This window comes from Boleophthalmus pectinirostris, unplaced genomic scaffold (genome assembly GCF_026225935.1).
Source record: "Boleophthalmus pectinirostris isolate CB_2022bp ecotype Guang Dong unplaced genomic scaffold, ASM2622593v1 HiC_scaffold_2, whole genome shotgun sequence".
NCBI lineage: Eukaryota > Metazoa > Chordata > Actinopteri > Gobiiformes > Gobiidae > Boleophthalmus > Boleophthalmus pectinirostris.
This window is the reverse complement of record NW_026571152.1, coordinates 14,377,760-14,402,357: the sequence shown is the minus strand read 5'-3', so window position 1 is coordinate 14,402,357 and position 24,598 is coordinate 14,377,760. Positions and strand designations below refer to the sequence as shown.

The following is a 24,598-nucleotide window of genomic DNA, read 5'->3' as shown; positions in this document are numbered from 1 at the left end:
TGGGAACCCTGCATACAGTATTTTGACATCAAGAGCTGCTTATACAATATATCTGTACTGGCGCTAGACACATTTTGTTCAAATACATAAAACAAACAAACAAACAAACAAACAAAAACAAAAAATCCAAAACGGATACAGGACCATTTAAAGCTCATGAGAACTGAAGTTGGATTAGCTGCTCCTCCAGACCTGCTCCTCTTTTTTTTTTTTTTTTTTTTTTTTGGGGTGATTAAAGCAGCCACAGTCCCACAACACCCTCTCATTTACAGGGCGGGTCAGCGGGACACATCTCACCCTCCGCTCCGTCTCTAAGGTTAAATTTAAACTGGTGAGGAGGAAAACAGGCAAGTGCTGTGGTTCTCAGAGTGCGGTGCGGGTTCCTCAGCTATCCATGGGTTTTAGACAGATGGAAATTGTCGACTGTTGCCATAGTGATTAACAATCTTAAACAAATGCCGTAGACTAACGGAAGTCTGAGGCTGCCGATTTGCCCCGCTGGCCCCTCTGACCATGATCAACACACACACAGACTAGGTGAGGTGGGTGAAGTGCAAATGCTGTAATTGAGCAAGGCACTTTTTCCAAATACCAACTCACAATTCTTGCCTGGAAGTTGGTCAGAAGTGAAGTAAACTGAACTGAAATACTAGTACTGCCAGAGTTGACATTAAAGCAGACCTGTTATACAAAATTTAATGAAGATCTGCCAGTAAAGTTTGATATTTGTACGTGCAGCTTACCACAACTGAACCAGATCTGTGATTTCCAACAGTGTGTGTGTGTTTAGACATTATGCTCCTCACAGGTGTTGGCTGCAGCTTTCCCTCCACACACAAGTACATGATGAGGCTAAACTCAGCTAGTCCCCTTGCCCGTGTCTGTGCCCGAGAGGAGCAGCAATTACCCGGTACATCTGGCCCAGAGCAGAGGGTCCAGAGCAGGTCGCCCCCTCCCCTCACCCATGCAGCAGGCTTCTTCTGTCTGTCACACCTCTGCAAACAAGCATCATAAAGGAATATTCAGGTAGACAAAAGGATAGGCTCAAAATCAGACAAAGTTATAAGGAGTTTGCAGCTCTCTGCCATGTTGTTATTGAAAAGCTCAAAGAGGACATGTGTCTACCAATTTGTAAATAAAACAACACAGAGTAGAGACAAAAAAGGCCAATTGTACTATGCCTAAATTCCAAAAATATGAGCCTGACATGAGCCTAAAAGCTATTCCAGTTGGTTTAAATCTAAAATGCCTCTCTCTGATCTGAATGGTCACTTCTAAACCCCAGCACCCGCAGACAAACATGAGTCAGTGCTAGTGCAGCCTCTGTAGCTCAGAGAGGGAATTCTGGAGGTTCTGAGCTTTGACATGAGGAATGGCCTGTCCTTAGACTGTATGTGTCCTCTATGTGTAGGTTAAGACAGTGGCAACTCTGGTTCAGTTGTGACTGTGGAACATTCCTTAAAACTGTAAGAGCACAAGCTACATACATTTAATTTAATTTACATTTGTGATTAAACAACTGAAATAAAATGATACTAAGTATACTGTCAAAATCTGAAACGGCCTATTCTGACCAGGTACAGTATTTAACATTTCTGATGGAGGGTCCCGTGCTTTTGTCCACGAAGATGTTTTAGCTTTGCCAGCAATGTTCCACAGCACGACATTCAACCTGTTGATCTTACTGGTTTTTATTACTAAAAACCTACTTAAACATGCATTCTTTCTCTTAATGAGATCACCTCTCCACAGATCTGACCTAACTTTACTCTGTGGTGTCACTTGCTTGTCGCCACAGGGATAGGTATGTTAAATGCCATACTATGGAACATTCCAGTAACATTTCCACTGGGACGAACAGAAGGCATACCTTCTAAAAGTGACATAGTGTAGTAATAGCCAGTTATAGTAAATAGTATAGTTTTAGCCTCCTCCTCTGTGTAGTGCAGGTCTCACTAAATATCTCAACAAAGTTTAGCCGATGCTCCAGACTGTTAAGTTTTCCCCATTATGCTAGCTCAGCAGACAGCGCAGTCACAAAGGCCACACGCTAAACTCCAGTGCGCTCTTGTCTCCACAGTGATGTATGTGAGAGTATTATGGTCTGTTTGCAGAGGGCCGACTCCCAGGGGCCCGGCGCTAACCAGAGGGGACAGCCATTAGCCATTAGCATACGCGCTTGGTTGTCAGGGAGCCATTTGAATCTTTACCCAGTCTCTGTGGTGTATTCTCCAAGCGCGACGATGAAGGAAGAGCCCTGCGCTGCAATTAAACACTCTTACTATATGTTACAGATAATATGGGCTCCTATAGCATATAGCAAGGACTGAACTAACTAGAGCAGTCCCATGGAAACAACAGCAATCCAAATATTTATGTTAGAGCAAGAAAAAAAGGAACATTGCAATTATACTTAATACATTCATAGAGAAGGTAGTTTTCAAGGGGCAGTGGATGAATGACTCTAGTAGCACTTTGACAGTCTTGTGAAGCACATTGCCAGTGAAAAGCTTTATTTATTTATTTATTAAATCTTAAAATGTACTTTTATGAGCTTTTCACCAAAAAAGATGTTCTCTTATCATTATCTCATTACTCACTACATTTGAGGCTTGGGTGCTCAGAAACAATTTCGCCTTCTCCCTGTTTCCACCCACTGACCCTCATTTATCAACAGTGCGGTGAAAAGGCTGTACATTTGGGTATATATTTGTGCTTATGCCAGAGAGCACGTGGTATTTATGAACCTGCTGTACTCTCAAGGAGAGGAGAACCACGCTTGAACTATCTGGTAAAAATATACAACTGCAACTGCAATTGCATTTGTGTTTGGATTAGCAAAATATGACATCACATTCTGATATAACATCACATTCTGATTTGACTTCATTATCTCTCAGAGTTCACATTTTAAACATATCCAAGAGAAATGACAAATAGGCTTATGCGGGATAGTTTATTGTTTCCAGAGGACTTTCTATTATGTATATAACTGGAGCCTTCAGGATTTGATAGATGATGATTAAGTTCAGAATTTCCTTTTTGGAAACGATATAACTTTCCAATATATAATCACATTCCAAGACAACTTCACATTCCAAGATGACATCACATTCAGTGATCACATCACGTACCAAATCAAATCAAATTCGGATATGACATCGTCTTTTAATGACAGAATTATGTTCAATGTTCAGATTTTAAATACGTCCAAGAGAAGTGCCTAAATAGGTGCATGAATCCTGGATATACACATTTATAGATGACATCATGTTAAAGTATGAAATAACATTCCAATATGACATCACATTCAGATATGAAATCACGTTCAAATATGAAATCTCATTGTGATAAGGCGTCACATTCCGAGATGACAACACATTCTGATAAGACATCATTATCTTTTAATAATAGGATTCAGGGTTAGGAGTTTTTATGCAGAATAAGGCAGGAGATTTTGTTGGTTGTGTAGAGAAAGCCTTCACAGCTCTAATTATAATGTTTCCTCCTCACTAAATTTGTGGTTGGTTTTGCACAGTAATCCAGCATAGTCTCCTTTTCCAGAACCAGACCATACACTTAAAGCACTGTGCTCATTTTAACACCACATTTTAATTTAGTTTAAGTCAATCATTTTAAAAAGCTGTTTATTTGAGATTTTTAAACTTGTTTTTTAAAATTTAACTCTCAATTTTAGTAAGCATCTTGTTAAATGGAGTGCATTCTTAAAACTCCTAATCCTAATGTCATACCCATTATCGTACAGGGACATGAGTGGTAATATTCTGGTGCAGCTGTCAGAAGTCGTCTCTGTCTGGTCTGAGGCGGCCCACAGTCACAAAGTCTCATCACCACAGACAGAGACAGATGATTGCAAATGAATGGGCCATAATAAGCACACCACTCTGCACACCGCACACACACTCTGCTCACGGCACACACACTCTGCAAACTGCACACACTCCACACACTCTACAGACGTTCTGATTGGAGCATTCACTCTAATTATGACCCTCTGACACTGACTCTCGCACACACACACTTATTTCTATCTCTCACACACACACTCTGGTCGGTGTTCTGTCTGGCACACAGAGCTCATCATATATCTGATATTGAAATTAAGGCTGTCAAAACCAAAGCGTTACCTCATGTGATCTAAAGAATTGTGACATTTATCATGAATTAGAACAAATTAACCACGCATTTTGTATTAACCAAATCTGCTTAGTTATTATGTTATTTCCCAATCTATGTTATAATGTTTCATCATTGAAAACATAGCTGGAGTTCAGGTTGATTTCATTCACGTTTAACACACAAACATGCATATTTAGTTTAAGGAAAACACTCTGTTCCACGTTGTGATGTCATCTGATAATAAAGGATGTGCTCCACTGTAGTTTTAACTCTTGTGCAGGACCCCTTTAAAATAATCACACCTGTGCTCCTTTCTGTAAAATGTACAATGGAAAAAAATACTACTATATTTTATGCAGTACCGATTTTTGCCCCAACTTTTTTTTATACCAGTGTCTTCATTTACTTCTGCCCTAATCATACATAATTTTATATAATATTTTGACATTTTAACCCTTTAAATGCCATTTTTGAGAGCAAAAGTCTCAAATTATGTGCATGAAAAAAAAAAAAAAAAGATTTTTTCTATATCTTTCAAGTAATTTTAATTTGTTTGTGTTGAGATTATCAGAGGCTGGGGGCTCCTCTAGAATGCATCCATATCATTTTAACCTCAAATATCTACGTCTCTGGACTTCAGTGTGGACTCATATGTACAAATGTCTTTCTACTGACATAACCTTGTAATGGAAGATGCACAGTAAAAAGAAAATATTAAAAAATTCAAAAAGACAAAAAACAAACAATTTTGAAGGGTTTTCAACATCAAAGAAAGAAAAATAAACCAAAAAGTAAAAATAGACGCAAAGTTATGCCAGTAAAAAAGCCATTTTGAATGGAAGTCAATGGGACAAAACTGTACCTAAGGACCGCGGGTGTGAATATTTTGATTAGAGACTGTTCAATTAATGTGATCTTTAAAGAAAACGTAGACATTAAAAGTACTTTACAAAATACACAAACTCCCAATTTTGGTGCTATTTGGTGCAATATAGCCAAAGTTATGCTAAAAAGAAAAGTTGAAATGTACAAAAATCTACCGAGGGATGCAGGAGGGTTAAAGGGTTTCGCTAAAACCATTTGGATGATTTCAGGTTTGGAATTGCCTAGCTCTACAAAAAAAAAAGTAAAAGCAGTTAACCTGAAAAATACCACTACTTGACATCACAAGGTGAAGCAGAGCATTTTGAGCTTTGGCGGTGTAGACAAACAAAAAAAACACAGCTCTTGGTATGTTTTCGAGGAGGACACTACATTAGAACACTGCTTAAAGCTCACAAGAATCCAATTTGTGTAATATTTCACCATTAAGTACTTGGAGTGTTCTGTGACAGAAGCAGCGCGGCAGGAGCTGAACTGATACCACATTTTTAATTGAATCTTCTCCATCCTGTGCATAGTGTCCTGTGCAAAGTGATTCTTGGGGGCCCTTATAGATCATCCATGCCCTACATCTACCTCCCTAGTGTCTGGTGTGGCCTCGTGCATTTGAGTCCTCACAGCTCCCTCTGTGACTGATGTATGAGTAGAACGTATCAAAGTTACTACAGAGATGTGGTCATGATCACTGCACTTGAGGAGGAAATGTGGTCGTGGCTCTGGTGAATGAGGAGGAGATGGCGAGACTGAGGAGGTTGAGGCGGTTGAGGAGTTTGAGGAGGCTGATGGTTTTGCAGCTGCGGTGGAGATTTGGTTGAGGAGAATTGTAGCTGAACAAGTGAAAATGAGAAGTGAAAGTGAAAGAGTGTGTTTGAACGGCGTGATGGGTGATTGGTCGAGATGCAAAGATGCAAACAGAGACTGACGAAATGAAACACCTCAGATGAAATGGTCAGGTTTCGTGCATTTCCATATTCTGTTGTAACTATGTGTTTCTCAGCACTCAGCACTAAGTTTAGCCTGCGCCTTCACGCCAGACCATCTCCACATGTGAAAGACAGTGATTATCTTGGCGCGCTGCACTTTGGTGAGTTAGCGTAGCGTCGGAAAGGGCCCGGTGTCGCCTGGTGTGCGCCGGATGCCATTACTCAGTCTCGCTAATTGCTCAAGTCATTAAAAGTTTGATGGTTTGGCTGCCGGGTGGAGGGTTGAATTCCCGGGCTGCGATGGCTCGTTTTGGGTCGACTCGTGGCACATCAGACGCCCGGGGGCCCGTAGCTCCTCTCTCCTTCTCTCTTTCCTCCTTTCTCTCTTTTCTCATCTCTCTTTCTCTCTCTCTAGGGAGGAACGCAGTGTACCCATTAAGGCTTGCTGAGAGTATCTGGTTGGCAGCTAAAGCTCTTGTTGATTGAGACTTGTCTGAACAAACTTAAACTGTTGTAAGTGACGGTGCATAAATTATAGTTGGAGGATTGTGGGCCAACTGTGCACATATTAGTCAACGAGAGAGTTCGGTGAAGTTATGCTGTGTGCTGTTTTCGTTTTATTTTCAGTTTAAAAGTACTGAACAAACACAATTATTACATGACAATACATAGTGTCATATTTTTATTGTATATTTAGTTTTCTGTTGGTTAAAGAGGAGACATGAGTATGAGTATTTTCGCGATCTCTCCCAGGCACTTTTCAAACCCTCCTTATGGTTAGCTGTACAATTCAGTGCTCTGCTCAGCCCACAGTCCTATGTCATCTGTGATCCCACGTGACAGTTCTCCATAAATGTACAAAAATATGACAGACAAAAAATGTACACAGCAATTTGATGTGCAGTAGTTTCATTTGCGGGATGCATGCTGATGGTGCTCTGAATGGAGCCTGACTTAATGCAGGGAGCAAAGATCTAAATATGTTATGTTATGTGTTAGCAGTTAATACTCCAGAGAATACCCCCTTCTTCAAAGCAACAATTATACTAAAAGAGCCAGTAATTTTGGGCTATACAAAAAGAAATTGCATTCAATATAGGATATTCGTGGCCAAACCTTGCCAAAGTCTGATCTCTTCGGATCTCAGAAGCTAAGCAGGGCTTGGCCTGGTTAAAACTTGGATAGGAAACCACTGGGAATCCCAGGTGCCACAGTGGGGCAGCAGTGGAAAAACTATTGTTGTGTCCTTAGGTAAGACACATAAAACACATTGCCTAGTATCTATATTGATATTGGCTGATGCAGTAATCAGTATATCACAACAACACAAAGTTCTTTATTTTACAGAAGTGCACTATTTTTGGAAAGTAAATGGACAAAAAGGCAGATTTTATTCATGATTTCCCTCAAGAAGTCACATTAGAATTGGATTGGGTCTTGTTTTCATTTTGATCCAGTTTGTTAATATATGTTTTTTGTTGTTGTTTTTTGTTTTGTTTTAATATAACTGTACATATTGCGCCAAAAAGTACATTCAAATTTTGCAATAATATCATTATCACAAACATAGTTACCAAATATTGCGTCTTTTTCTCATATCGCCCAGCCCTAAATCACACCTTGTGATATACTGTACATAGATGTCTGAGACTCCCATCCATAGTAAACCAAATAGCATCAGTGAGCTCTAATTGTGTTCCAAGGTCGGCCCCTGCGTGGACAAGTGCTGCCCCCCGCAGAGAGCTCCAGGGGCCCTCGGGTGTCTGGGTGAGCTGATCTGTGCGGGCAGAGGGTCCGGAGGGTGGGTCAGTCTGCAGCTGGTGCCACACTCCAGGGGCCCCCTCTCTGTGCTGTGTACTGTGGGGGGTCTCACACAGGGGCCCCTCTCTGTCACAGCCTCTGATAGAGCAGGGGCCCGGGGACACACATGATAAAGTGTTTGACAGTTGGTGTGTCAAGAGTGGTGACAGGATGTGTACACACTGTCTAGGAACAACACGCCTGAGAACAAGACTGAGAAAGTTATACCCCTGTCAATGGGTAGAATGATATTTGGCTTTCGATAACATTTATCTGCTCTCTTTATAGATGCACTGTGTAACTTTCTAGTGATGGGTCCTCCACCTACTTGTCTCCATGGAGATCTTATTGCTTTGCCTGAAAATGTATTTACGTATCTTGTATTTGTTTTGTGTAAGTGTTTTTCTTGCAGAAAACATCTGCATCTGTGAGCGTGCTTGATAGAGCAATTGGTGATTTTCAGGTTCTACAATGTGATAATGTCATTCTCCCAGATGGGGGGCAGGAGACAGAGTTCCTGCTGATTACATTGTGACTTTGCCAAACCTGATGAACCCGATCATTTCCATTAGTGAGTAAACCCTAGAAGTCACTGTATTCAACAAAAACAGGCATTTTAGCAATATTAATTTTACTGATCCTCCATCTGTATTAAAGATAATTGTCCTGTACAATGTTGTGGTGTCACCTGAAATGCAGCAATACAGGAAAGTAAGAGGGACGGTCTTGCAAGATTATGTTAATCTTTTGTGTTATAAATACTGATTACTAGATATTAATTCTTGTAAACCCATTTATGCTGAAAACCAAGATATTTCGTGTGACTGTGCACTATCACAGCCTCCATGATGTCTGTGGTACTGTGAAGTTTGCGTGTTCTCTTTGTGTCTGGGTCAGTTTCTCTTGGTGCTCTCATTGCGTGGGCCCAGACAGTTGTTTCTCTATCATGATGGGCCAAACCAGACGTGTGCAGCCAGATAAATTCTTATGACATTTGTAAGTTCACAAAGAATCCATCTTGGCAAGCTATAATTATTATGATTGGACCTGGTCCACCAGTGGTTCAGACCAATCACAGAGCGGCATTGTGGTTTGGGCGGAGCCAAAGGTGAAGCTCTCAAACAAACCAAAACAAAATGGCGGTGCCTGTTTGCGTAAGGAAGTGCGTTGTGCTTTTGTAGAAGGAAAGAGGTCCGCTGTGATGCTTTGACCAATCAGATCCAAATATTTGTCATGATTCAACAAAGAGGGCTACGTGTGTCAAGTTGATGTGAGCCAAGTTTTGGTCTAGCAGTTCATTTTGAAACATGTGCTTTATTCATGGTTCAAAATTGGTTACAGACCCTTAGCCAAACTAACTTTCTAACACAGGTCAAAGTTTCATGAAAGATTCTTAAGTGTAAAGAGCTGAAAATACAGTTCTTAAAGAGCTCCAAATAAGTTGAGCTGGACCTGAGGAGCCTGCGTTAAAAGGTCAGACTATTTCTGCAGTCGTTAACTGTAAACCAGAGCAGTGTTCTCATAATCCCGACCTTATCAAATGTAGGAGCAGTTTTGTACAGCACAGAGCAGGTGGAGATGTGTATTCCAGTTATAATAGTCCCAAATGTTCCTCTGTGGTTCCATGTGGGCTGTGAGGGGCCAGTGCTCTGGTGAATGTGGTAGCGGGGTCAGTGTGGCTGAGCGGCAGAGTGGTTAGCCCAGCACACGCCCACTGCACCTCAGGCATGTCTGTGGGTAAATGTGTCAGATGCCCTCAGAATAAACAAGGCTGGACCAGGGTACGGCTGGCCAAAGTGTGGGATCGGAGAATGCGTTTACTTCATGCAATACATTCTTGAAGGATGTGATCCGATAAAGGTTTAGGGGTTTGATTCCCAGTGGGGCCTTTATTGTGGAGTTTGCATGCTTAATCGTGTTACAGTGATTAAAGTTGAAAACAAAATCCACTTCTTTTTTCTTTTTTTTTTTTTTGAAACTTTTATACATTCATTTCATTCATTCATATTTTCTGCTCAAAAACGCCCAGTGGCCTCTATAATTTCAAGTACTATGTGGCATCATAGAGGACTTACCTGATTACAGGTGCAGAGTTGTGTAGTGTGGATACCTAGGCTAGGCCAATCACACGTCTTATACCTCTTATACCTTATATCCCCCCTTCCCCCTCACTCTCCTCTTTGGGCTACGTTTATATGATGACGGTCTGCACAGAAGACGCAAAAGTAGCGTTGCATCTTCACTTTTAATTCCGCATTTAGACGAGCATTTTTGCGAGGAAATCTACGTGTGTTATATTCGATTGGGTATGCATGCCAGGCGGCTAGGTGGGGACACTACATTGTGATGTGTGTGACATAAACATGTACGCGATGTGATCAGATCTGACCAGAGTTTTGCGTCTTGGGCAGTGTAGACAGAAATGCTATGGTGGAAGGTATTCAACTTTTCCACTCTAGAGGGTGGTTTCAGATTTTTGCGTTTTTAAGCGCCAAAAACGCTGTCACCGTCTAACCTAAAGGTACTTCCCATAAAATATTTTGTTGTTTTTACCCGCAAGCGTTTTCATGTAAACAGGCCCTAAGTCTTTAGTCCTCCAGCCCAGTTTAGGAATTCTATTTGAAATATGGTTGTGGGTGGAGTTTAGGACTTTTGTTCTGGTTTTGTTCTGTTCAGTGGCATTGAAAAATTAGTTGGAGAGAATACATTACTGGTACAAGACTTGTCGAATTTGTATTTCACATTTCATAAACTTGACCTGTCTGTGTCCCCAGATATGAGGTAAACATGTTCAAATCAAATATAGCTTTTACTGACAATTGTAATGCTGATTTATTCTTAATTATTTCTAAATGAGCTCCAAATAAGTTGAACTGGACTTGAGAAAGTCTGTGTTAAAAGGTCAAACTTATTTTTGCGGCCCCTAACTGTGTAAACCTGAGCAGTATTCTCATAATCACTGGTTATGATTGACAATTTGTTTCATTTGGTGAGAAAAACGTACGTATTAGTCTGTGTCCTCTATCTGCAGGTTAAGACACTGGAAACACAGGTTCAGTTGTGATTGCAGTACCTTTTTTAAACAAATAAACCGGCCACGACAGTTTGCAGCTCCTATATTCTGAATGTATCTTTTCAGCTCCGTGTGCCACAGATGCTCCTCTCGTCTCATATTACCACAGACACAAACTGCTCATGTGCAGAATAGACTACAGCCTCGTCACCTCCACGGGCTCTAAAGGGCAGGACCAGGACTGGCTGCCCCTGACGAGGTTACAATCCAGCCATGCGTGGGTCAGCAGCTCCGGGCCCCGCGACGCGCCCATCCGGAACAATACCCCCCTCAGCACACCCACTTCCCCCCCGTACTCCCCCACTGCTCCTCTGTGCCCCGTGGAGGTGACACAGGACAGGGCTTATCCGCTCCGTCATTCCCCTAAGAGCACCTCCACATAACCACCCACACAGACACGCACGTACACACACATGCATGCACAGAACCCCCCTCCGCTCTCCTCCGCTGCTGCAGGTCGGGCACATGGGGGAGGGGAGGGCAGGTAAATGGGTCAATAGGCAATGGCAGTGTGAAAGGTGCCACAGTTGTCGTCGATGACACAGATACCGGGGGCAGATCACATGGTTAGCAGCTCTTAACACGGGCGCTGCCAGGGAACAGTTTGTGACCTGAAATCAATGGAACCATGAATTGGAATTTGTACAGGTTTATTTTAATTTGAGATCCTCCATTTGATTAATATTTGCATATTTTTCCCAATAACATGTATATGAAAATAGTAGTGTAGTTCATTATGTACTTTTGTACATTTTTAATATGGTGAGACATTGGTGGGTTTTGTGCTCTTGGTGGGTTCTGGAGGTAAATTTCTCATTCATTTTTCCTGTAGAAAAAAATGTACATAAAACGTTTGAAAGCATGCTCAGGGCTAAACAACTATGTGGTGACTAATGAGCACAAGACCTATACCTACCTTTTTTCTTGCTTAGTTAGTAAAGCATTTCACTGAATCTTGCATTTTAAATGTGCTTTTTGGACTTAAAACAATTACGTTAGACAATACAGTTTTTTATTTTATTTTAGTTTTTAGTTTAGTTTAGTTTGTTGTTTTTTTAATTAATATTTGTAACATATAGCTGTTAGCCTCTGTGATGTCTTTGCGCTATTAATATTTGAAATTTTCTAAAGGACTATGGGAAAAATGAATGGACAATTCTCTTCATGAAATTATCAAATGATCAGGGAATCAGACTGGAGACCTTTTCATTATAAGATATAAGGTAGTTGTCATCAAACTAAGGCCCGTGAGCCAACTCTGGCCCTCCACGCCCCTTTGACTGCCCCTCCAGCCCCTCTGCCCCCCACCAACTGGCCCTATGAGGCAATCCTCAAAAGTTGGCATGGCCTATTTTTAAAAATTACTTTTTGGCAAATAATAACACACCTGCATCTTGTATTTTGTTAATTTTTTCAATTTAAAAATTATATTTATTTGAAGTATTTATGCTTATATAGTAAGTAATTATATGACATATTTACATTTGCTGACAAATTTTCATCACCTGACCAGCTTGAGATCAAACAGTGACAGTCAACGCATGCGCAGAGGACTGTAGTGTAAGGACAGCAAAATGGCAAGTGTTAAAGTACGAAAAGTTGACAGAGTTTTCAAAGAACGGTGGATGACCGATTATTTTTTTGTTCAGTGTAAGGACCATCCAGTTTGTCTGATATGTAAAGAAACTGTGGCAGTTTTCAAAGAATATGATCTGTGTCATCAGGATCATACAATTCTGTTATACAGCCGACCTGACCCTGGCTCCCATCAGAGTCAGGATGTGGCCCCCAGAGAAAAAAGTTTGGTGACCCCTTGTGTAAAGTATAAATCTGATTCTCAATTTCTAATGTAAATGGGTCAGTAAAATAGCTTTATAGATGTTGCATGATATTGCAGACATTAGCAGAATGTCTGTCTATATAGAAGGTTGTGGGTTTAATCCTCACTAGTTATGTTATACTGTTATGTGTTCCTCTGGTTCTTTGGTTCGTCCTCTGACTAACTGTCCTCCAGGTGTAGCTCCAGCCCAGCACCTGCAGCCTCTAATGAGACGCAACACAGACACATCCCTCACTGTCCACTGTCTGCTCCCATTGTTTAATCTGGGCCCTAAAATGGAATTCCTACAAGACTAAAATAAAATTAAGTTAAATAAAATACTTTATTCTGCATGTCCCTGTGTGTCAGATGCTCTCCCCTTGTCTTTGTGGGGTCTTATTCTGTGTAAAAGCTGCTAATAACAATGTAGTTTAGTCTTTACAAACATGTTCTGAAATGTCCCTGTGTGTCAGATGCCCTCCCGGTGTCTCCATGGGGTCTTATTCTGTGCATAAGCTCACCCTTTAGTTTCAGATTTAAGACTTCTCTCAAATTGTATTGCTCGTGGATGGGTTTAAACACAATCTTGACTTAGAAATATAAATTGCAAATCAGTTGAAATGGCGTTTTCAAAAAATGTGCACAAATTTGTATTTTATAGAGGTATTAGGAGCGCACTATGTCTTATTTTAGACTCATCCATTACAGTCCATTAGATATGTGTTAAAACGTGTGTGTGAATTAGTTGGTTGAGGTTCAAGGATTCTTTTTATTATATTTATTTATTTTTTTTGACCAGGTTTTTTATACACGCACAAATACATACATACACACAACCATATCACACACACACACACAACATGTAATGTTTTAGAGTCAGTCATTTCTATGGTCACTGATCAGTTGGGATTTTTTAATGGTGAGAAGAAGCACGGCTATTTGTAGTAAAAAAAACAAAAAACAAAAAAAAACTTGATTTATCTATGGAAAGAAACAAAAAAGACAAATAAAATGCTGATTCCAATTGTGAAGAGACAGACAGGTAGAGAGAGGGGGAGAGAAAGGGCATAGATGGAGAAAGAAAGCAAGGAGTAGAGAGTGGGAAGAAAGAGAGATACAGATAGAGATCCACTTTGGAAAGTTAATGCAGTTATTTGTACTTAAAGGTTGTTTAGAAGATTTTTTAAAGGGAAAAGAAAAACAGCATCAGTCCTCTTTCAAATGTTGTGCATGCGTGACACCACCGTCCTCCTCCACAGCTCCCTTAGTAGAAACATCTCCTCCCGCCTCCTTACTCTAGAAATCACGCTTGTTTACAGCCAGCACGTGTTCAGAATTACTGCTGAAGTGACTTGTCTAGAAATAATTTAGCGACCGACGCGTCAGTTTTTAGACCCTTTGTCTGCTTCATTCGTTCAATCGTTGGAAGAGATCTCCAAGAATCACCTCAGTTTGGCTTTGCTCCTTTTCTCCTTCTTCTTCTTCGGACTTTCGTTTGTGGCGAACTGGTCGTGTATTTTCGTCCACCGTCTCAACAAACTTTGTGCAAACTGAGAGGAAACTACAGTTTAAAAAAGTCTCTAAGAACTGCTGCATAAACCACGTAATCCCTGCGCATCAGTTACACTAGAAAGGTAGGGAGTTTGACAACCCAACAGCCAATAGAAAATGAGGTAGCCTTGTTATCTATTGGCTGATGTTTATCTGCCCTCACTATGTCCACAGATGACAGATTTTTTTCTTTAATCAACATAATTACAAGGCTGCTGCATTTCTGTAAGGGTATTTTAAACTTTCATTGACAATTTGAAACAAAAAAAAATCCTCCATACAACCTTTAAATACACTGTAACAGGAAAAAAAAAAAGCGATTGATCATTTTGAAAAAAAATAATAATAATAATAAATGTACTGGAAACAGAGATTTGCCCACACAAACACAAGCATCATCTCCACATGCTCTCTCTCTCTCTCCTCTCCTCTCTTCCTCCTCGTCTTCCTCTCCCTCCTGTTTTGTGGACTGTACCGTAAAGAGCTGTGTAACATAAGAACATGTGTGAGCTGACCACACCAACCCAAATCCAGAGAGAAAGAGAGAGAGAGAGTGAAAGAAAAGCAAGAGAGGGGAGAGAGGGGGGAGATAGAGAGGGATATAGAGGGAGAAAAGAGAGAGAGGGGGAGAGAGGGAGGGGGAAGAGATAGAGGGATATAGACTGAGAGATAAGAGACAGAGGAGGGGAGACAGAGAGGGAGGGGGAGAAAGATAGAGAGGGATATATAGAGAGAGAAAAGAGGGAGAAAGGGAGAAAGAAAATAGAGAGGGGGGAGAGGGAAGAGATAGGGATATATAGAAAGAGAGAGGGGGAGAGAGAGGGAGGGAGGAGAGAGGGAGCATGAAAGAGAAGGAGGAGGGCGGGAAAGAGCGAGGGGAAGAGAGAGACAGAGAGAGAAATGGAGATGATGAATGAAAAGAAAAATAAAGATGGAGAAAGAGAGAGTGTGTAGAGAGACACAGATGTAGAGAGAGGTAGAGAAAAGGAGAGCTAGGGGGATAGAGAGAGAAAGAGAGCGGAGGTGGGGAGAGAGAAAGTTAGAGACAGAGAGAGCGAGAGATACAGATCGAGAGCCACTTTGGAGAAAGAGAGGGAAGAGAGATTGAGGGAAAGGGAGAGATGGAGAGAGAGAGCGCAGAGACAGACAGATAGAGAGAGTGGAGAGAAAGAGGGGGAGAGAGGGATGGGAGAGAAAGAGAGGGGTGTGGGGTTGTGATGGATGAATCTGTCCCACCCTCAGCTCATATTACAGGCTTATGCTTACATGGACGTCTATATGGAGTCATGTACGAGGGGAAGAGGAGGGAGAGGAGGGAGAGAACGGGTGAGGGGAGAGAGAGAGGGGGGAGTTGGTGGTGGGGGGCTCTGACTCAGCACGCTCGCTCCTCACCTCCAGCAGCGACCTCACGGAGAGGAGAAGGAGGAGAGGGCTGTCACATATAGTATGTATTAGTCCTGCATGTAATTATAAAGCATTTTATTGTCCGATAATCAGGAAGTGCATCATTAGCAGGCTAGTTACAGTGATCTGGTTTCTGAGAGCCGTGGAAAGTGTTGTAAACTCATCGTGGTGGATAATTAGGATGCTCAGAATGCATAAGATCAGTAAGAAGGAACTTTGGACCATGCAAACCACTAACAATAAAAATCAGGTAGAGTTTGAAGTTCCTGGCGCAGGTCTGGACTGTGTTCTCTGGACCGTGCCCTCCTGTACGAGCAGAGCACAGAGCTGTCCACTGCCCCGGAGCAGCTGATCCTGTTATCTGTCACCTTGGCAACAGTCACATGGCCGAGCCGAGTGAAAAGCTCCATAATTGGACCATTGTTTTGGATTAGAAGCACTTGACATAATAGAAGAGAGGATCGGGAGCGATATGAGAGCAGGCAGGACTGTAGACAGGTCTCACATGGGCAGGAGGGAACAGTACCACTGACACTGCACTTATTGAGTTTGGGGTTTTAACATGCTGCTTCTAGGTTGTGGGTTCAAACCCCAGGTCGGCACACACAAGTCTTTGAAAATAATCAGTGCTTTGTGGATATATAACCATGGTTTAAAGGCTCTAGCTTGTGCCCACTGTCCTGAACTAGATTTAGGATCTTGTTGCTGTACTAGCTGGGACCTGTCTCACGCCATACTGACTGTGTAACACTCTGAATGAAGTTCTACACATGAGTCTGGGATGGTTCTCGCTGAAGCTATTGGGACACTCAAAGCACAGACAGGCGCAGTGGCTGAGGTCGACCTGACCTTTCTGTGTGGAGTTTGCATGTTCTGCCTGTCTCTATGTGGGTTTCCTCCGGACACTCCAGTTTCCCCCAAAACATATGTTGTTACTGTGAACAGGCCTCCCTCTCCAAAAATCTGACCTGTAACTTGATCTAGTTCTCAGCTTTTCTCCATGGAGAAAAATATGTTGCTATACAATGGAACCTTCAGTGTTATTTATTAATTAATATTTGACCCTCCTTTATAATCAGTCTAACTTCTGCTCTGTTCTATTTATGTGTGTGTGTGTGTGCAGGTGACGTTCACCAAGAGGAAGTTTGGCCTGATGAAGAAGGCCTATGAGCTGAGCGTGCTCTGTGACTGTGAGATCGCCCTCATCATCTTCAACAGCTCCAACAAACTGTTCCAGTACGCCAGCACAGACATGGACAAAGTCCTGCTCAAGTACACAGAGTACAATGAGCCCCACGAGAGCCGCACCAACGCAGACATCGTCGAGGTGAGTGCCTACACTACACCACTGCTGCTGAGTGCACTGCAGTACCGTAAGTCTGTACTGCAGAACTGCGCTCACAGTTAGGGGACGGCTTTACAAAGAACATAGGTAAAAGTGGGATTTGGAGGGATACGCAGAAAACAAGAGAGATTATTCATACTGATCATTCACAACATAATGTTTTCTGTGGCCCCATTTGTCTGTGCATCTGTAACAAGCTTCTCTGGTGTTATAATTTATACAATCATTCCCAAGACAATTTTCAACTGAAGAGTGGACATTAATTGCTTTTCTCCTACAGTTTACTATTACGGTGCATTTACACTAAACTCAGCACTAACCCTGGATTATAGACCTGAGGTTCTGAGAAATGAGGCAGAAGAAGATCTGAGCTCAGAGAAATTTCATTGTACACTTTATGTAAAAGTTTTTATAAATGAGAGCCCAAGACTAGATGAGGACCAACACAACCTCGTCCACCAGCCCGAAGGTCAGAGGATCGATTCCCGTCCAGAGTGCACTGAGGTCTTAGTCCGAGGGGCCGGTGTTGCAGATTGAGATCCCTCTTCCCAGAGTCCCTTCTGTACATCTGGCAAAGAGCTACAGAAACTAGAAACTAGCCTCTGGCATTTAACACAGATGCACTGTTGGTCAATATGCACTGTCCTTGTAACAATAAAATCAATACATTCACATCCTCGCTTCTGTCAGTCTCCACCTCTCTCTTTTCAAATTTGGAATCCTGCCTAAAATACTCCCAAGAACAACCACAAGTTTAAAATGCAATACAAAGATTAACTCTTCACATCCCAACCGTCTCCCCTTTCTGATCTCACACCAGCCCTGTGCAGGCTGATAACCTCACCATAACGGCCTCCTAACCCTATCTCTACATTATAACCCTCTCCACGCTACTCCTACTGCTCGCCGGATGGTTGTCTCCAATGGCAACGGGCGCCGCGATGTCATCTTTTTAGGAAGTGATACAAAGTCAACAAGCTCTCGTGGTCTTCGGGCTTAAAAAGAGCGGAAAGACGAAAAGAGGCCCACTTGTTCAGCCATCAGAGCAGTGAAAACAAATTAGCCTGATTAGCAATTCAGTGCTAGCCAAGAATCATGGAAATATTATACAAATGTTTATTGCATGGTTTTCCGATTACGTCATTAGATTTTATTGGCGGATACATTTACAGTGAATGGGCTGGGTAAATATAGTGAGATGTTGGAACAAGACATTTTAATACATCTTACATTTGTTGATTTTTCTTTTCAATAATGATCACCAAAGTGTAACATATAACATTTAACATAGATAAAGGAATACTGGACAATCTTCTAGGGATTTTAAGGAATTGTATGTAAGATTTTTATGTTAAATTCCATCCATTCTAAATCTGATTTATTCTTTAATATTGGACAAGATGGCCAAGTTATTATAATATCATTTGGTGTTTTAGTTCTCAAGATGATTATCCAATGAGAAAGCAGCACAAATCTCTTGTGAGTCTCTTATTTGGGTTGCCAGTTTCAATGCTGAATTCCCGTTGGTTTAAACCGAAAATGCCTCTCTCTGATCTGAATGATCACTACCTAAACCCCAGAACTTGTAGACAATCATGAATCTGTGCTAATGCAGCCTTTGCGGCTCAGTGAGGGAATTCTGGGGGTTCTGAGCTTTGATTTATGTCTTTATTTTGGGCAAGTAAGAAATTTACATTCATTTACCATAGAAAATATAACATTTATGAAATCATAGCAAAAATAACAATGACAAAAAAATTAAAAAATGGCCCAAAAAAGTGGGAAGAAGAAAACTTATTTAATCCCACCCCCCTCTTCTAATCTAACACAAAGCTTTCTTTAGAATTTTTCAGACATTTGACATTAAACTATGTGAATTATTTACAAGTGCGGATAAAGAGTCACTGTTATAGTTTGGAACATAACTCTATTGGAATAATACATAAGGATACCAACAATGTTAAGGAAAATTAAAGATACCAACAGTGATAATGGATGGCACATACCAGCAGTGGTAAAGAAACAACAAGCATAAAGCAGCACTACAGAAGGCAGTATTGTCCTAATGTTAAGACCCACTCTCTCTATACTGTGACCAGAACATATGTTTATATAACAACATGAATTTATAGATATTTTGGCATTGCTTGAGATGTGTATCCAGTCTGTTCCAGAGTTTTGCACCACATATAGACACACAGAAACTTTTACATGTAGTTCAAACATTGGACAACTTGAAATTTCCATACTCTCTAAAATTATAAGCTCTCTCTCTCATTTTGGGTAAGCTTTGTACTTGATAGTAAATTGTTGAATGCTCTAAATAAAATTACCAGTGTATAATATTTTACAAAGTCAGGAATCTTTAGGAGCTTGGATTGAATTAAAAGATGATGGGTGTGTTCTAAAAATCCAACTTTATGGATAATTTGCAAAGCTCATTTCTGTAATATAACCAATGGATGAAGTGTACATTGGTAAGTGTTCCCCCACACTTCAACACAGTATGTGAAATAAGGGAGAACCAATGAACAGTGTAATGTACGAAAGGCTTTTTGATCAAGGTAGTATTTCACTTTGTTAATTATTGCAAGCTTTCACATGGCCTGTCCATATACTGAGAAGGAGAAATAACTGCCTGTGTCCTCTATCTGCAGGTTATGGCACTCGCAACCCAGGTTCATTTGTAATTCTAGTATCTTATTTAAAACTGTAAGCGTACAGGCCACAGGACACAACCTGGTACATTTATTCTACAGGTAGTATTTATTGCTTTTTTAAACATGCATTCTTACTGTGAATGGGGTTGCCTTTTCTCCACAGATCTGATCTATTCTGACCTCTTAGTTAAGTTAAAATAAGGTTAAAAACAGTAGCTGCTAGTAGGCGTGTCATGATCATTACTATATTGACTTAACGTTCCTTATATGAAAGGTGGACCAATCATTTTTTTGGGGGTCTTTATTTATCTTGGGCACTTTTTCTTAGTACAAGTGGGGAACTTTTTATTATTTTACTGCATTAAAATAAAAAGGTAAGATATGAGCTATGAAAGGTTGACTCATTTTAGATACAAACTAATGATTTAAGTGTTTTATTCTCACAGTTTTGAACCATTTTATATATTATTTAGAATATTTCAGGGTGGTATAATTCAACTTTAGGGTTATTGTTTTGCATAAATTAGTTTCAGTATTATCATTTATCGTCTATGCTTTGTTATTTTGTTATCGTGACAGGTCTTGCTGCTAGTGTCAAAGATTGGTTATTAATAAGAGCTGTTTTGTAGTGATGTGAGTGTGAGTTTGAGAGAGTAAAAGAGTAAAGAGAGAGTTTTAGTTTTGGGGCAGTTGGAGCAGGTGATGTTTTGGTGGTGGATATTTGCTGTAGACTTAGTGAAATGACACAGTGTACGAAGCATCAGCTGTGGATCATTATGTGTCTGTGCAGCACCGGTGTGGAGGGAGGAGAGGAGAGAGGGAGAGCGAGAGGGGAGGGGAGATGAAGGGGAAGATAGAGAAGGGCAGAGGAGAGAGAGGAGAGGGGAAGAAGGTGAGGAGGAGGAGAGATAGAGCAGGAGGAGAGAGGTAGGAGGGAAAGAGAGGAGTGAGAAAGAGAGAGGGAGATAGGAGAGGGAATGAATAGTAAAGAGGGAGGAGAAATGGAGAGGGGGTGAAGAAGAGGAAAGGAGAAGAGGAAAGAGAGAAGGGAATGAAGAAGAGAAAGATGGGAAGGGGGGGAGTGAGGAGAGAGAGGATAGAGGGAGGAGAGAGAAGGGCAGAGGAGAGAGGTAGAGGAGGGGGGGAAGGTGAGGAGGAGGAGGAGAGGGGGAGGGGAGAGAGAGGAAAGGAAAGAGAAGGGCAGAGGAGAAGGGAGGAGAGGACAGAAGAGAGAGAGGAAAGGGGGATAAGGAAGAGGAGCGAAAAGGAGGAGAGATAGAGCAGGAGGAGAGGGGGGATAGAGAAGGGGTGGACTAAAGAGTGAGGAAAAGAGGAGAGAGGATGAGTAGTAAAGAGGGAGCAGAAATGGAGGGGGGGAGAAGAGGAACGAGAGAAGGGGATGAAGAAGAGAGAGATGGGGAAGAGGGGGAGAAGGTGAGGAGGAGAGGAGAGAGAGAAAGAGAGAAGAGGCAAAGAGAGAGTGGGAAAGTGGAAAGAAGAGATGAGAGAGGGGGAGAGAGAGGGGAGGAAGAGGTGTAAAGAGCGGGGAGAAATGAGAAAGAGCAAGAAAGAGAGAGAAGAGAGGAGGAGGGGAGGGACTTAGAGGAGAGAGAGAGGGAAGGGAGAGAAAGAGGAGTAAAGCGGTGGAAGGAATGAAGGGAGAGTATAGATGGAGACAGGAGTGGAGAGAGGGATGAGCAAAGAGATGAAGAGAGGAGAAACTGATACAAAGGGTAAAAGAGGTAAGGAGAGAGATGTGAGGGAGAGATATAAACAGAGAAAGAGAGAGGGGGAGAGTAGAGAAAAGAAGAGACGGAGACAAGAGAGCAGTGGCACCATGAAGGGCATCACCTGCATGAAAAATACATGCACTCATTCAACACTTGTGCACCACTCACCGCAACCATGTCTCTGACCTGCCCACTCTCTCTGCTTCTATCTCTCTTCCTCTCTTTTATTTCTCCAGAATTATTGGTCCTGTCAACACAAAATAAAAACTGTTGTGACCCTGACACTCCGCTCTTTACGCCTGAAGTCCACCTGTCTATCTAAGATGGAAGAAGATCAAATCGAAAAGCGAAATCGATCAGTCGGGGGGGAAAAATTGTGATACATTTTTTTTCCCCAGCCCTAGGTACAACGACGCACCAACCAGCCTGACCTCCTCCAGGCAGTTTACCATTTGAAACCACACTATTTACTGTTCAAATCACAGGAAATCCAGGAACTGTCTGCTCTGAAATTTAGCTGAATCATAGTCCAATGCGGTTCATTTGGTTTTCCGGTAATTTATTAATTGGGTTTAGATTTTGGCAGTGCCTTCCTACCAGTGCCCACTGGCCAAAATCTTATAAATCAGCTGACCGGACGTGCCACAACAACATCACGTGACCACTCTGAGGAAGACCACTAGTGAGTAGTTGAAACTTTCAGGTATGAAAACAAACTCTTGGTCTGGAAAAAGAACCTAGTAACATAAATTAGTTGAGTGATTTTTGTAATTTACATTCCATGAAAGATTTTTTTTACCTGCTCCCGAAATACAATAATAAATAAATACAATAATACAATACAATCTAATCGAATACAGTCTAGTGTAGTGTTTCCCAAACTTTATTTCTGGGGACCCATATTTTAAAAGTCACAAACCTTTGCAACCCAAGTCAATAGACATTATTACATAAATTACAAAATAAAGGTGGATATTTTAGAGGATATTTTATTGTTGACTGAGTGATCGTGTCTCTCTGAACAATTAGTATTACTCAAGTTTTAAACAATGAAAAACAGTAATTGTTGTTTCCCCTTAGAAAATTGGTTAGGCAAGGCGGTGCTGCCGAAAAAGTGAGGAGAGGGAGGTTAAATTACATTTTGTATTGTCATGATAGTCAATACTGAATACAGATTCTGATACCACGATAAAAATAATAGACAGTAGAATGTGATTTTCCACATTAAATCATACTGTCATTATATTACCATGTGGCTTTATATCTGTGTAATCCCTCCGTGACTGTCCAGGTAGGTTCCATAATGGTGCATGGGCTTTAGTGGACTAGTGTATGTGCTCTTATACTTCTTCTGATACAGCTTAATATCATTCTAAAGCTATTCAGGAAAGGCTCTTTTCTGTCTTGTGATTGTGACTCTTTTAGTATTGATACTTGCTCAAATGAGTCTCTAGTTTGGATAAATGTTTTAGTATAGATTAGTATCTGATTTTTGATACTTTTGACAGCACTTTACAAGTTAGCTAAACAACAAGCTTATCGTCTATCCACTGGGGTAAACGGGTAAATGTACGGTGAATAAAATGGTGGGATAATAGAGCTATTATTAAAGATCTACTATAGAGCTTTTCTAATGGGGCCATAGTTGCTTTACTTCCATTACATTTATTCAATTACAGATGGCTATATTGCTGATTATGAGTTAAACAACAAGCTTAATGCATTTACATTTTAGCTGGGCAAATATTTAGTGTGTTATTCTGAAATGTAGGGGGCGCTCCACTGTGGTAAAAACAGCAAAAATAGCAGAGCTTGACATGTTACTAAGTTGTTATATTTGATACCATATTCTAAATCTGGCACTCGTTGTGTAATCGAGGCTTGTAGTAAATAGTTTGTGTTCGTGTTTGTGGGTCTCTCTCTACGTCCCCCCCGAGCGTACATTAAGCGCTCCACAATGGGCCAGTACAAGCCCCGTTGTGCCGGCTCACTCGACCATCCCCTCGGCTGATACGTTTACCCTCCATGCTCCCTGCCCTTTGGCTGATATGTTTAAAGCCCCCACCCACTGTGGTCCAGTCCCCTCAGCTCATACGTTTATCTTGGTATACTCCTGTCCTTCTGGCTGATATGTTCTCATCCCCTACCCCCACGCTCCTGCCGCTGTCCCTGCGGCTGATGCGTTGTCACTGGCTCGGGCTCAGGTTGTGAAGTGGTGAAGCAGAGCAGAAGTAACTGGCCGGTTCACTTCACAGAGTCAGGCTCATGTAGGAGCTTTGATCCACCAGGAGAGGCTGTGGCTTCAGACCAGCTGAGAGTTTGTCAAATTTTACCAACAAAAAGAGTCATGTTCATTTTTTTTCCTGAATTGTCTTTTGATGTATATACTTCTTTAGCTCTATCCAGGGCCAGGTCGCCGAGCAGCCTAAGCATGATATGCCACACATGTTTCCTCCAGCTCTTCTGGGGGGGGTTCATGAATTGTTCCCAGAGCAGCTCAGAGGCATAGTCACTCCAGTGTGTCCTGGGTCTTCTCCCGGTGGGACATGCCTGGAACATCTCCCCTGGGGAGGCATCCGGAAGTGAATGTTACAGTTTGGTAGCTATGATTTCTCCCAAAACTGGATAGTTGTGTGGTTCCAGACCCTCTGGCATTTGTACAGAAAGTAGTAGGACCCAGCACAAACACTGTTTCTCACTGTGGGCAATGCCAGAAGACTGGAGAGCCCACGGCCTTTCAAGCTAGGAGTTGAGGCTGTGTGAGGAGGTGTGAGGAGGACTTTATCTGTATGTTTCAACCTCTAGTTTTGGCTCCTTCTCTCCTGGCACCCGAGCCCAATGGTTCTCTTTACATGGGTGGTGAACCCACAGGAGGCAACAGACCTCACATACAAACCCCAGCCTCAGACCTGACCTGTCACTTAGCACCTGTCAGCTTTAAGAGACCAACTCCACAGGCTGCATGGCTCCTGGGATCACTGGAACCCTTAAACTCCCTAACCACGGTCAGGTAGCAGTAACAAACCAATAGTTCTTCTAAAATAACCAAACCATTACTTACTTAGTATTTATGAAAGGCCTGTGTTGTGTTGCCTTGTCCACGGCACACTGTCCCACACAAGGAGCGTCACTGTACCTCCTCCCCTCCTCCTCCTCCCCCCTCCCCCTAAGCAGTGACGGGGAATGTCTCTCACATGAGGACACTTACACTGGACACTTATCGCAAATACTTCAATTACATTACATTAGAGCTCGCTATGCTAATGGTCAT

At 41.7% G+C, this 24,598-nt stretch overlaps 1 protein-coding gene across 4 annotated transcripts in view; it reads left to right on the top strand.

Moving 5' to 3' along the window:
* The window catches only part of mef2aa (myocyte enhancer factor 2aa), a 127,105-nt gene that overhangs the window by 48,271 nt on the left and 54,236 nt on the right, over window positions 1-24,598 (top strand). For all 4 annotated transcript variants that reach the window (XM_055155187.1, XM_020934697.2, XM_055155185.1 and 1 more), the window contains exon 3: window positions 16,716-16,919. In XM_055155187.1, the coding sequence (XP_055011162.1) occupies window positions 16,716-16,919 (204 nt within the window). The remainder of the gene's footprint in view (window positions 1-16,715; window positions 16,920-24,598) is intronic.